General features: G+C 44.0%; 1 protein-coding gene across 1 annotated transcript in view; it reads right to left on the reverse strand.

The window, feature by feature from the left end:
- The window catches only part of PCSK4 (proprotein convertase subtilisin/kexin type 4), a 1746539-nt gene that overhangs the window by 34448 nt on the left and 1698596 nt on the right, over positions 1-13495 (reverse strand). Inside the window, exon 13 of the mRNA XM_069646705.1 lies at positions 2484-2608. Within this exon, the coding sequence (XP_069502806.1) occupies positions 2484-2608 (125 nt within the window). The remainder of the gene's footprint in view (positions 1-2483; positions 2609-13495) is intronic.

The following is a 13495-nucleotide window of genomic DNA, read 5'->3' on the forward strand; positions in this document are numbered from 1 at the left end:
GATATAACAATTGATTGGACCACCGAGAGTCTGTTGGGAAAGGAGAGATATGGAAAGATGTGCCTAAGGGTTTTAAGGTTGTAGTGGCAGGACTTTGAGACGTTGTTGACTTGGCGCGAGAGTGTTAGGTCAGAGTCTAGGGTGCATCCAAGGTTTTTCATTGAGTTAGAGGGAGTCGGTGAGTTGCCCATGGCGGATGGCCAAGGTAATGGGTGTGGAAGAAGTTCGGAGTTGCCACATACCATGATTTCAGTTTTGGAGGGGTTTAACAAGAGGTGGCTTTGGGTCATCCAGAGCTCTATGTCAAGGAGGCAGGAGGCGAGGTCAGGTCGGCAGTTGGGTTTTGAGTTCAGGAGTTTTAGAATTAGTCGAGTGTCATCAGTGTAGTTGTAACACAGGATGTTGTGTGCGCGAATTATTGGTGGGAGGGTGATCAAATAGAGATTGAACAGGACAGCAGATAGGCATGCTCCTTGTGGGACTCCTGTGTCGATTGGTCGAGCTTGGGAGGAATAGGTAGAGAGTATTGTTATTTGGTACCTATCTTTGAGGAATGAAGCTATACATTTAAGAGCGGTTTTACGAATTCCTAGCGAGTGGAGGTGGTCAAGGAGATTTGAGTGATTGATTGCGTCGAAGGCGGCGGATAGGTTAAGAAGGATTAATGCGGCGCATCCCGCGGAGTCTGCCGTCATTTTAAGGTCATCCCAGATTGAGGTTAGGGTGGTTTCAGTTCCTGGACGGGCTCTGAAGCCTGATTGTGCGGGGTCTAGGAGACTGTTGGCTTCGACAAAGGCATTTAGTTTGGAGTAGGCGGCTCGGTCAATGAGTTTGGCAAGGAACCTGGTGTTTGAGATGGGGCGGTAGATTTTGGGCTCGAGAGGGTCGAGGGAGGTTTTTTTTATTAGAGGTTTGACATGTACCGTTTTGAATGCGTCGGGAAAAATACCTGAGGAAAGGGAGTCATTTATGATGGATCATGCGTGTTCTCCTGCGCAGGTGGAAGCGAACATTTCTTTGAGGGTTGTGGCCGGGCAAGGGTCTAGCGGAGAGCCGGATGGTTTGCGCGCAGATAGAAGTTTGAGAAATTGGTCTGGTGATATTGGACTAAAGGATTTGAACGTTGGCTGTGTGGTGGTCGCAGGCGGATGGTTGGCAGGTAAGGGGGAAGGGTTGCCTGGTGGATGTAAGAGAGCCAGTTTGGTGGTTAGAGCATTTGTTCTTTCGAGAGCGGTGGCGTAAAAGTGGAGAGAGCGAGAGTCGCACAGTGATTGTGAGAGGGTCAGGAATGTCATAGTGCATGCCGGTTTGGTGAATTCGGAGATGATTTTAAAAAAGGAAATACATTGCCTTTATTTTGAAGAAAAATCAAGAGAAGGCATTCCACTCACCTTATACATTTTTAATCCTTCATCCCGTTCAATATCTGCTGCCATCCGCCTCAAAAATTGGACTTTGTCTTCTTTCTGTCCTGGGGGTGCTTTCAGTAAAAATGGAAATTCTTTACTAATATAGGCCCTTCTGTGTCCCCGAAAGACAAGATGCAATACTCTGCATTTACCACTGGATGTCGGACCATATGCACACATGTGATTCTAAGCAGATTAACAAGCATCAGAAATAAAATTACAAATAGGTTTTATTACTTATATATTGTGCAATAAAATCCACTGCCTTTTTTCCAACACAAAACCAATGTCTCAGTCATCTTTTGGGGCAAAACCCAACAGGGTGGGTTTTTGGGTGTCTTTAGCCGCAGTTGCTATCCCTGCTCCACAGCTTACATATGCTGGAAGAAGGCAGCTGGTGCCTGCGGGGTCCTGGTCAGCCGCAGAGACTGACCATGCCTCGGGCCAGCCCCGGCTGCCAGGACAATGAGGGTGCTGAGCAGGAACACTGCCCTGCTCGGCATCCTCATTGTCCGTGCCGAGCGGGAGATGTGTCCCGCTGCGAAATGTCCCAAAAGAGACACTCGGTGCACCACTGGGGTTGAGGTAGGCCGGGTCGAGATCTGGGGAGACATATGATGCCGGATCTCAGACCCAGTGCATTGACCAGCACTGGTTGTAGTGTTGAAGTAGCAGTCATGGTGTGTATGTCTGCTGCAGTGACAGTCAGGGTTGGTACCAGTGCAAAAGGGACAGTCGTGGGTAATGGGTGTAACATCTGCGGACATTGGCAATTTTTCCCCGAGAGGCGTTTGCAAACAGTAATGGAAATGGCATCTCCACCCCCCTCAACCCCACCGATATAGCAGGTCCTTGTTAGTATTGTGGTCAGTATTCCTTGACGGGGAGGTGCACCTTTTCTGGATTTGTTTTGTTCTTTGGGGAGGAAGGATAGCTCAGGGGCAACGCGTTTGTCTTGGAAGCAAGACACGGGGCGCAACACAGGTTTGAATCCTGATCCCGTGCTTAGAAACCACTCGCTGGTATTAAGCACGCTATAAAAATAAATAAAAAATAAATTGAATTTAAACTCACCGTTGTTGCTGTAATCACCCTTGTTCAGTAATTCCAAGGTCCAGATTCCCTGTGGGTCCTCATCCCAGCTGTGGGTGGTCATGAACAGCCAGTCACTGTAACCATCAGTGCTTGTGTCATATGGCCTGGGGACAAGAGAAAACCTTTATCTAACTTTGGGGTATTTAAAGTCAGACCTGCCTACGTTGCAAAACCCCCACGAGATTTCTGCTGTTCACAACACGCGCCTGGCACCATGCATAAGTGATAACAACTCTGCCATTGCTAAACCACATTATAAACACATTGTGTGCATGTTTTTATGAATGTGTATATATAATGTACTGCAGATAAGGCACAGAAGGATACACCGATTTATTAAGGATCACACAATCTAGTGGTGTGGTTAGTATTTGAGACCAGTCTTCAACTTAGGGACATGACTACTTTTATACGGTACAATTGATAATAATGTGTTCAATATATGTGAATTTCAAGAATACTGAGTTTTAAATAAATTACCTGAAAACAAAAATCATAACCAGCTTGATGAATACGTAAACCCCTATAGAAATATGTTTAGCAGAAAGAGTTTAATTATAGCTTTCTATGCCAAACCCCATTTTGATTGGACGACTATTACAGTAACAGAGGCTGTGATGTCAGGGTGATAGCACAGACTACCATTTAATCCTACCCACACGCTTCATATTATGTCCGGAACTCTTCTCCCACTCTGAATTTGTGTGACAGTAAGGGGCAGGTCGTCAGGTGAAGGGACACCAAACTCATTAAACCATGGCCCTGTGCAGAGACGTCTTTGCCCCACCTTGGAGAGGGCCCCACAAGCTGCCTGATCCAAAGTAGTCAGTTTCCATTGTTCACCAAACATAAATAACATACGTCAGGATATTGTATAGCATGCTACTGATTCCAAACCAATTGCCTGCTGTTGATAAGTACATTCTGCTCTGATTATTTCATCCTGTAATGCGTTCTGTGTTCACACTTAGTTTGTGCATTCACTACGGCACAACTCCTGTAGCATTCTCATCTTTCCGTAGGGACCATACTGATCATGTGCAATAGCCAAAGTTGAAATGCACATTGATAAAGTTGAGTGCTGTGATGATGGTTCAGAAGATAACACAGTGTGTTAAGCACTCATTGCAGATGTCTGGGTTCCTACGCTATGATTGCAAAACCAAATTCCTGCGAGGCTAACTCAGCCTTTCCTATGTCTGAAGTTGATAAACCTGCATGTATATGAACTTTGTTTTGTAGCACATCAGGTGCCATTATCAGCAATGTACCTGCAGCAGATAGCGATTGCTATAAAAACCAACACAGCATCAGTATGGTGAAGGGCTAGAAATCGGTTTCTTCAGACGGGTAGTTGTAAAACCTAGGCAGCCACCCGTAATGATGAGCATAATGTGTTAGTTTGGAGAGGTGATCAGGTAAACAACTTCAAGACTGTGGAACCAAACCATTATTTCAAGTATCCTGGCTTTGCCAGCAGACGATACAGTGATCCTGGACAAACATTTTATATCATTGACAGTACTGTGCTGTCTTCTGTTAAAAGGTTTACCTTCTCACATGCTGGTGGCATTGTTTAGCCCATTACCTGGTCTTTCTTTTTATGTCTTCTTCTAGAACCCTTTCCACAAGGAGTGGAAGGGGTGCTAGATAGAAGAAAACGGGCCAGATATTGCAGGCCTCTGGCAAGGATATTGTAAGGTATGCTCGTCTGACACAAACGTTTTACTTTTTTGTACAATTCAAAGGTTTATCTGCACATTTCCAAATGCACTGTCCATCACGTCATCATCGCCACCAATTCTTAAGGCTTCGATTGAACCTATTAAGAACTAAATAAATTCTTTGGCAAAGACAAGACAAAGTGGTGACTGACAATCTTTGCCGCTTTTGCAGTCTTAACATTGAATCCTCTAAACATCTAATAATCAGCTGTGAAAAAACCTGTAATCAACGTACGCTGCACTTGGGGAAATTTGCACCATCTGACGATGACATGGAATCTTGGTCGTCCCATCTCATCTCTGGGAACAACATCAGACTTTCATGTGCAGTGATAGATTACTTGGACTTAGTGCTGAAAAGTGATATCTTAGAATGCAGATGGCACTAATGAGGCTTTGATTAGAATAACTCAGTTTGAATATGTACCAATGTACAATACAGCCTTAATAACGCTCAGAAAATGGACACATCACCACGTATGGTTGTTATGTTTTAGAGGCATTTTGATAGCTTGGATGATATTTGAAACAAAAGTTTGAACCTTGTGTTTTAAACTGTAGTTGTTTTCCAATAAAAAATTAAAAAATAAACAATTTAGCAAGCCTGTGTTTTGGGCATATTTAAAACTTTAGAATGCAAAAGAGAAACCCAGATAAAATATTTTAAGATAACATCAATTAGAATGCTAGTATGTATATACTTCCTTTGATGATGGAGACAATGAAGCTATAATCATTCCCATTTTGAATAATATGCTTCTATAAAATATTGTTTTTACAAAATTGTCATGTTGCGTTATTTGATTTGTGTACTTTACAAGTCTGTTCTATAAAATAGGATTCATGGTAAGAACTGGAAAATAAAGTTGAAAAGTGCAAAAATTGCAGAATGAGCACAAATCCCAGCGTAACCTTGTAACTAATGTGTGATCCTCATCTCATCGAATTTCGTATTACCTTTCTGTCAGAATTACCCATCCATAAACCTTTCAAAATTGTCGCCGTTCAGAGTGATTTCCTTCTGACGGTATGAGCCTCACTCATGGTTTCACTAGCTGTAGTGCTGCTTTCTCTATAATAATAGCGAGCATTTGAATATTACAAACCACAGCCACTTGTCTTTGCTCTCTAATGAGACCAGGAGGACAGCTCAGGGTCAATGTGCTTGTCTTCAAAGCAAGACAATGCAGAGCAACACAGGTTAAACTCACGGTTCTACGGTAATGAACGCGTTATGAAAGATAGATTAATTTATGGCAACACAACTTGAAAACCATGCCCCTCTTCTATTCTCAGTCAGTCTGGATAAAGACACCTTACTGGTAGCTTCTAATCTTCTTCCAATATGAATGCTATGGTATGTGTAGCTTTATCCTTACTTCCAATTGGTCTCTTATATCCATTCTTGAGCGCTTTTGCACTCTATGAGGCAGGTAATCTGAGTTGTCCATCTATTATGGATGTTGTGCACCTTTTTCATATGATCTGTGTCCTGCTTTAATACTATGGCCGGTATACGTTCCTCATGGCTGCTATTGATGAAAGGTGTCCTGTACCTATGCTAGAACACAAATACCCTTATCGTGGACTGCTAATGTTGCCATTGAATTTCTACTTGTTTATCATTCTGATTACAGCAAGCCTGAAGAGGATAAGGGGACTGAAAAGAGTACCCATGCTGCTTTTGATCGCTGCAAAGCAGCATATCAAGGTATGGGTGGAGAACGTGAAGAGGGGGGCGCAACTAGATATTCAGATCATTTAGTTGCTTTGGTTCGGTGGAGGGGGCCTCAAAGTTGTCAGTGCCCTGGGCCCCAAAAGTGCTTAAGATGGCTCTGACCCTGTGACATAGCTCAGTGAGTTGAATGTTCTTAAGGACACCGTTGCAGGGCACATTGGAATCCTGTCAGGAGATCCAAGCATGATTATCTTCCACCCCCTTTCACGCTGCAGCACACCAGAAATCCGATAGATCTCCCTCTCTCCTCCAGAGACCCAGAGAAAAGTCTGAAAACCCAGAGATTAGGCACCTCCTAGAAACAGAATTTAAATAAAAAATGTGTCCCTCCACAGCCCCACCATACAGGGAAAGTCGTGCATGCGCAGAGGTACCACGTTTGGTTGGGAAGGAATTTCTCTTTTGGGACCATTTAATACACTGTGAAGCTGACCAGTTACCCATGAATTGGTGCTTCGTTCTGGCTGTCGACTTTCTTTTAATGGTCATACCCTTTAACTGAATTTTGTCAAGGGTGGAGAGAGTGCCTGTATATGTCTGACCTGTTCTCTGTGGGCCTTGTCTCTGCTACCTGCCACAAAGCGTTGAGGGCACTGCATGAAGGAGGACGAAGAACTTTGGTGAATAAAATGGTCGCTGGATCATTGGATACATTTGCTCAGACTCTGCAGATGGGAACCAACGCGCACTAATGGCACTTGAGAAACCCTGGGATCTCAGAGTGATAGATTAGGGGGTATGTGTGCTGGCAAAGCTCTCAAAGGCTTTTATTAGGTTTAGGGTGGGGGTTGAAATTAAATGTATATAGCAGGTACGGCTCACTGTAGAGTTTTAATCTTCCACAAGTATTTCCGGTCTATTCGCCCCACCCCTCAAATCTATAAATGCCCACGGCAGAGCAGGTACTAACGTCTAGTTATAGAACAAGTCATATAGTACTGGCTACATTTTTATTTTTACTTTATTGAGCATTTGTAAGGCGCTTTATACAACATAATTGTGTTTCAAAGCGCCAATTGAGATTTGGTCCATTTCCTCCACTTTGAAACAAGTCATTTTGATAAACAACTAAGACTGGGATATTATTCTGACGTTTGGGAGAAGGCAATCCAGTTTCCCCTACTTTTCCCGAAATGTGTCCCTTATTTCTATGACTCTTTTTAGATGAGTGCTTCTTAGGAGCCCTGTCCGCATACTCACACAATGAGGGGGGTGTTCTTAACTTGGGGTCTTGTGTCTTGTGCTTCCTCCTGTTAGATGCACTGGCTAGAATTCTGGGTTAAACTACCACGAATCTGGGCCCCAGCCCTTATCGCCTGATGAATGCTGTCTGTTTTTCCACTGGACAGTGCCCTGAAGAACTGAAGAGAGTTTCCAATTGGCAAAACATCACTGGAGGGACGGTTAAGAAAAGAGAAGTCTTTGTTACTTAGCTGTAACTGTATTTCTCCAGCATCGGTATCTTTCATAGATTCACATGCTTGAATATTCCCCATCGTCACACTGGGAATCCTCGGTAATTTAAAAAATGTATCATTAAACTAATCTTTTCCCATAGGAAAATGCTACACAGCAAGCCCCATAGTGCCCGTGTAACCATTCACTTGTGCAGTCCCTCCTCCTCCTTTGGTCCTTTTTGACCCTAATCAATGAGGTGGCAGGGCTTATGCTTCACCCCAGGCAACAATCTTCAGATTTTGAACTGTGACGGCTGATAGGGGATGACTGACATGATACGGAGCAGCCACTCGCCAGGGGAGTAGGGTGGGCGCATGTGAATCTATGAAAGATACCAATGCTGGAGAAATACAGTTACAGGTAAGTAACAACTACTTCTCCAGCATTGGATCTTTCATACATTCACATGCTTGAATAGAATACAAAGCAGTAAAATCCATAAAACGTGTCTGTGAGCAAAATATATACACATGTACTGTCATGATGCCTACCCCCGGGCATCCGGACCAGGCCCATCAGTCCCGGGAGCAGGCATCCAGATGCTTAGAAAAAGCCCAGCAGCCCTGGCTAGGGGCTATCTGGGTACAGTCCAGGCGCCGTAGGCACCAGACTCATAGAAGGGGTCAGTCCTGGCGCCACAGGTGCCAAGCTCATATGCTTACACTTACCTCATGCAGACCATGCTGCTAAGAATCCAAGCCAACGTGAAGCCTGAAGGGGACTACTTTACTTCAGGGACTATTTTCTTACTCGGGTGTGGTCTTGGGGGAACTTCTTACCTGGGACTACTTTGAAGGCTATTTAAACCACGCCCGAAGAGCAGCATACGCTTCGCGTTATTCTGCATCCAGCAACGTAACGCTCACCGTGCCTGCAAGTCAGCACCCAGCCTTCTGCCACGCCCGCCTCGAGTCTGGAGCTCCTAGAAAAAAGGGGAAGAAGGAGGAAAGGTTAGAACAAGAACATTACTTCTATTCCTCACCTGATTCCGGATCCATCGCGCCTTCAAACAAGGAAAGAGATGTTAATTTGATACGCGTCGCATCGCCCGCTGTAGCGCCGCGCTATTCTCACCAGACTTCGCAGCACCTCCACGATCCGCCGCAGTCTCCATCACATCTTTGCCGAACTCCGACACCTAAGGGGGACAAAATAACAGCAAGGCGAGCCAAGAGAATAAACAAAGGCAATCTCTGTTACCACCATAGACTTACCTGATCTTACCGCCGGAGGCATTTTTCATCTCCACAGTCCTGCGCACTCTCCATCTCATCTTCGCCGAACTCCGGCACCTAAGGGGAACAAAAGAACAGCAAGGTGAACCGAGAGAATAAACAAAGACAATCTCTTTTACCACCATAGACTTACCTGATTTTACCGCCGGAGGCATTATTCATCAATACGTCATAATTTCTCACGCCGCACCTGTAAAAGGAGGGAAAGCAACAGATTAAACACAGGTATCATTTACCGGACAGTGTTGAGTAATACAGACTCTTACCTGAACGCTACCAGCTGCCACGAGGCAATGTTCTCTTGGGTCAAGCTGCAAGACAAAAGGAATCGGACAAGAGTGAATATCAGACATTTTGAACTCTTACGAACTATATACTTACGGTTTCTCGCCAGGGACCTCAGAGTCAATATTGGTCTGGAACTTTCCCAATTCCTTCGGACCAGTGAAGTAACTGGTTATCTAAGTGCCCCTGCAATCCATGCAGGATGGAGAGCTCATCTTTTATAAACATAAACATAAACATAAACATATGAAAGGAGATATCGGAGGTGAATAGTGGGAAGAACAGTGGGGTGTTAACATTCAAATCCACGGGTGGCTAATTCCCTTTCTCCACTTTCAGGAGAATACTTCTACGGGTCAAGCAGACGAAATTAGGCGGGCCAGTCCAGTCTGTCATCTCTGCACTACGCGTCAAGTTGGTGGAGACCGCAGCTGTCCAGTTCCGATCAATGCCCCTGTGGGAGCAAGGTGAGTGTAACATGTACATCTATGAGTCTTACTCTGTGTAAGTAAGCAATCCCACAGAACACGCATGTTAGAAAATCATGAGGATAGGGACAGAGGAATATACATCTATCTATCTATCTATCTATCTATATATATGGGATACATTACTCACCGTAATCGTATTTCTGATGCTTGCATCTGCTTATATTCACATACTATGCATAGGCTGACATCTAGTGTAAGCTGCAGAGCAGGGGTCCCCAACCTTTTGTGCGCAATGAGCAAAATTGGCATATCAAATTAAAGGGTGAGCAACATCCATTTTTCTACAGAACATATCAGCACACAGCTGGAATTGTTTGCAACACAAATTAGAAATGGAACAAAGTTTAAACTGCGTATAGAACATTTAATTTGCAGTACTTAATAGTTCTCTAGACCACATGTTATTCTAGTCAAGGAAATGTGCAAGGCCTTTAACTTCATTTGACGTTTAGTGGTTTACAAGAAATGTTGAGGAGATTGAGTGGTCAGTAGTACATTTTTAGACATATAGGACCAGTCCAGCTGTTCAAAAATAGAGTAGGAGTAAGTAAACATTACCAGGAGTCTCTGGTTCCCAAGAAAAATATTAGTGCAAATGTATGGACAGTAAAAATGGCCACAAAAGGAGCACTGATTTTTCAGGTCTACTGAGATTCTGCCTAGGATTTTATGGGATCTTTGATGACAAATGGTGCATTCCTAAGCATGCGAGATCCGCAATACTGTTCCACAGTCATTGATGACTGTATTGTGGATTTCAGGAATGTTATGAAATGTTACATTTCTTATTGATCAATGAGTAAACACAATCCTCTTGAGTTAATTTTCCAATGGCCAGGGTAGGCACCACGAAGAAGATATCTGACAGCCAGAGAGGCTGGTTGGCGATGCCTACGCTCGAAATGGAGGCATTGGATAGAATTACTAATTCACAAGAAATTAAGATATTCTCTTAAAAGTGTTGAACAGTTCAGAGGCCACAGAGGAAAGTATCAGTTTGTTTGAGTCTTTAGGAGAAACTATTGAGGACAGAGCTATTGGCAAACCGTGCCCCCAAGTTCAGGAGTTCCAGGTTATAGAAAGGGATGCACCATGGTTCAATGCAGAATGTAGAATCTCAAAAAGAAAACTGAACCATGATTTAATGAGGGGTGTGTACACTGATGGTCAGATTTATAGTTTCAAAATGGCATAAAAAATTGCCTTAAGATAAAAAATGTATTTGAGGAACAATGGGAGCTTTTTTGAAGGACACCAAATCGTTTTATGTTTATTGCTGTTGTCAAGACAGGCAATATGCCATCCCCTCAGACAAGCATTTCTTGGACCACCAGCCCTTCATGGTTATAGGCCAATTCCCTTACTGGACATTGGGGCTCATTACGAGTTTGGTGGCATCTCAAAAGTACCGTTACTGCTACTTGGAACATCGGTATCGCTGCCAGATTCCAAGTGGTGGTTTGGTGGTGTTAATCCCCAATTATGGAGTCTGTAGCACTCCAGGGTGGATTTTGTCTGCATTTGACAGAAACATAATGTGGTTTAATTTACATTTTATTGGAGTCTGTGACAAATCTGTGGATGCTGTCCCTTCTCCCCTATGGGGGAGACCATTCCCATGGGACCAGGGCGGTACGTCCTCGGTACAATAGGTCCCCTGATGGTGGTGAACAGGGAGAGGATCACATGGGAGAGGAAACCCCTCATGGGACTAGGAACGACCCTACCCTGAGAACACAATATCCTCGCCAATCATCAGACCCTAGACACCCCCTTCCTATAACCCAAAGAACAACCCCTTCCCTAATAGTGTCATGAGCTATAGTCGCCCTGCCATTTCCCTAGATAAGTATTGGGACTATGAAGAGCACACCCGACCCAAAGGAGATCAAGGGTAGAAATACTGAGACGAGGAAGAATGGGGAAGAGTTGAAAGATATGCTACTGATTAGATCCAGCACCTTAAAACAAAAGCACATGCCCATGCGAGACAAGGAGTATGTATTCATTGTAAATATGGAAAATACTCAGTGAGACCTGTGATAACTTTCTATCGCCAGAAAGTAGTTGCAATCCTAGCATATGGCGCGGAAGCAATGATAAACCTTCACCCAAACATATGGCAACAATTAGAAGCCATCTATTGGCGCATGGTTTTAGCTTTACCACTCAATTTCCCAATGACGAGGATACGCTATGAAATTGTGACCCAGTCACTCCAGTCAATAATGGAGTGGAAACAGCTTGATTTGTTTAGAAAAATTCAGTGCAAGGATAATTTTCCCGCAGTAGAGATAGTTCATGAGAACTCTGCAACAGTTAAATATATATTGCAGGATTGGAAAAAGAAAATGGAAAAACGACTTGAGAAACAGGAAATCTCGATAGAAATGTTGATTCAACGACCGCTACATGCGAAGAAGAAAATACTCCTAAATGACTGGATTAGTACAATGCAAGAAAAGAGACAATACAGCATGAACCCCAATTGTGATATTTATATAAGAGCGGTTAATGAACTTCCTGAATATTTCAAACAATTCCTGGACAAACATATTAGAGATAAATTCTTGAGATTACGCCTCAACCTGCTCCCTACCCGCGAATTCCTGTTGAAGACTAGAGAGATATCAAAGGCCCAGACGGGCCGCAGATTCTGTAAACAGCAAGTCCAGACTGAATCCCTTTACCATGTCCTGATGGAATGTGAAGACTTGGTCGAAAAAAGAAATCTGTTCAAAGAAATGTATTTGAAACCATCATTAGCTTTAAGCCCTAAAGCCCGATGGGAACAAATCCTATTAGGAAATAACAAAAAACTAACATATTTGATTATTCAATTCTGGAGAAATATCATTGCTGTCAATTTAGAGAATTAGAAAGTCAAGACATTGATTCTGAAGTTTGTAAATTTGTAAATGAAATGTAATGAAATGAAAAGTTTAGAAAAAAACGAAATCATTTTAATTAAAAAAAATATATATATGCTATTGACAACCAAAGAAACAAAGAAGATGCATGGAGGAATGTAGAGTGTTCCGCATAACCAACATGAGCATTCTAGACAACTTAGAATAGGTACTGGGATGAAGAGGAGGAGCAGAGGCATGAAGCGTTCTCCTAAGAACCACAATGAGCAGTCTAGTTGTTACTGGCTGCTCATTGGCCAATGCAGAGTAGAAAAGGAAGAGGGACTCAGGAAGAAGTTGTCTAGTCCTCCATGAAGGAGCTGCAGGAGCCAGCACAGTGCAGGAAGGTGCAAGGAAGCACACCAGGATGCCAAGAGGTGAGCTGGGAGGACAAGGGCCAGTCCACAGTGGAAGGACCAGAAGGCGAGCTGGCAGAGAGAAGCTCCCAGTGTACCTGCAGACAGGGAAGCGCGTGAAAAAAAGACAACGCTGCCCAGGGAAAGAATGACACTGCAGTGTTCCCGTGCAGACCAGAGCACACTACAAAGGGGGAGCACTCAGGCTGGCTGGTGGGAAAATAAGACAGTGCAGTTAGCCTCTTAATAGTCACTGTACCTGGCAGGCATGTGGACTATGTCTGTCCCCCAAGAGAAACTTAAGGGTCTGGGACCCACCAAACAAAAGCAACATGAGTCCGCTTCCTTGTGGCGGTACATGGGAGGAAAGGGCTCCAAGTACCCACACGCAAAGGAGAGGTGTCTGGGACACACTATGCAAGAACCACACAAGTCATCTTCCTCGTGGTGGTACATGGGAGAAGAGAGCTCCAAGTACGCTCACGCAAAGAAGGGGGGTTTGGGACCCACTACACAAAAAACACACAAGTCCTCTTCCTCGTGGTGGTACTTGGGAGAAGAGGGCTCCCAGTTCCCGAACATAAAGAGGGGCCTGGGGCCCAATCCCATGAGAAGAAGGGAAACCACAGAGTAATTTACTAAGGACTATACTTCGCAGGGAAGTGAACCAAGTTGGCCCAAGCGGAAAGAGAGAGAAGCAGAGATCTGGGACCTACAAGAGAAGGAACCAGGGCAAAGGAGTCATTGCCGCTGGTTGTGGTTCAATAAAGGGAGAGTTGCCAAGAGAAGGAACCA

This window comes from Ambystoma mexicanum, chromosome 1p, assembly GCF_040938575.1.
Source record: "Ambystoma mexicanum isolate Mex_15411 chromosome 1p, UKY_AmexF1_1, whole genome shotgun sequence".
In the NCBI taxonomy this organism is placed as follows: domain Eukaryota; kingdom Metazoa; phylum Chordata; class Amphibia; order Caudata; family Ambystomatidae; genus Ambystoma; species Ambystoma mexicanum.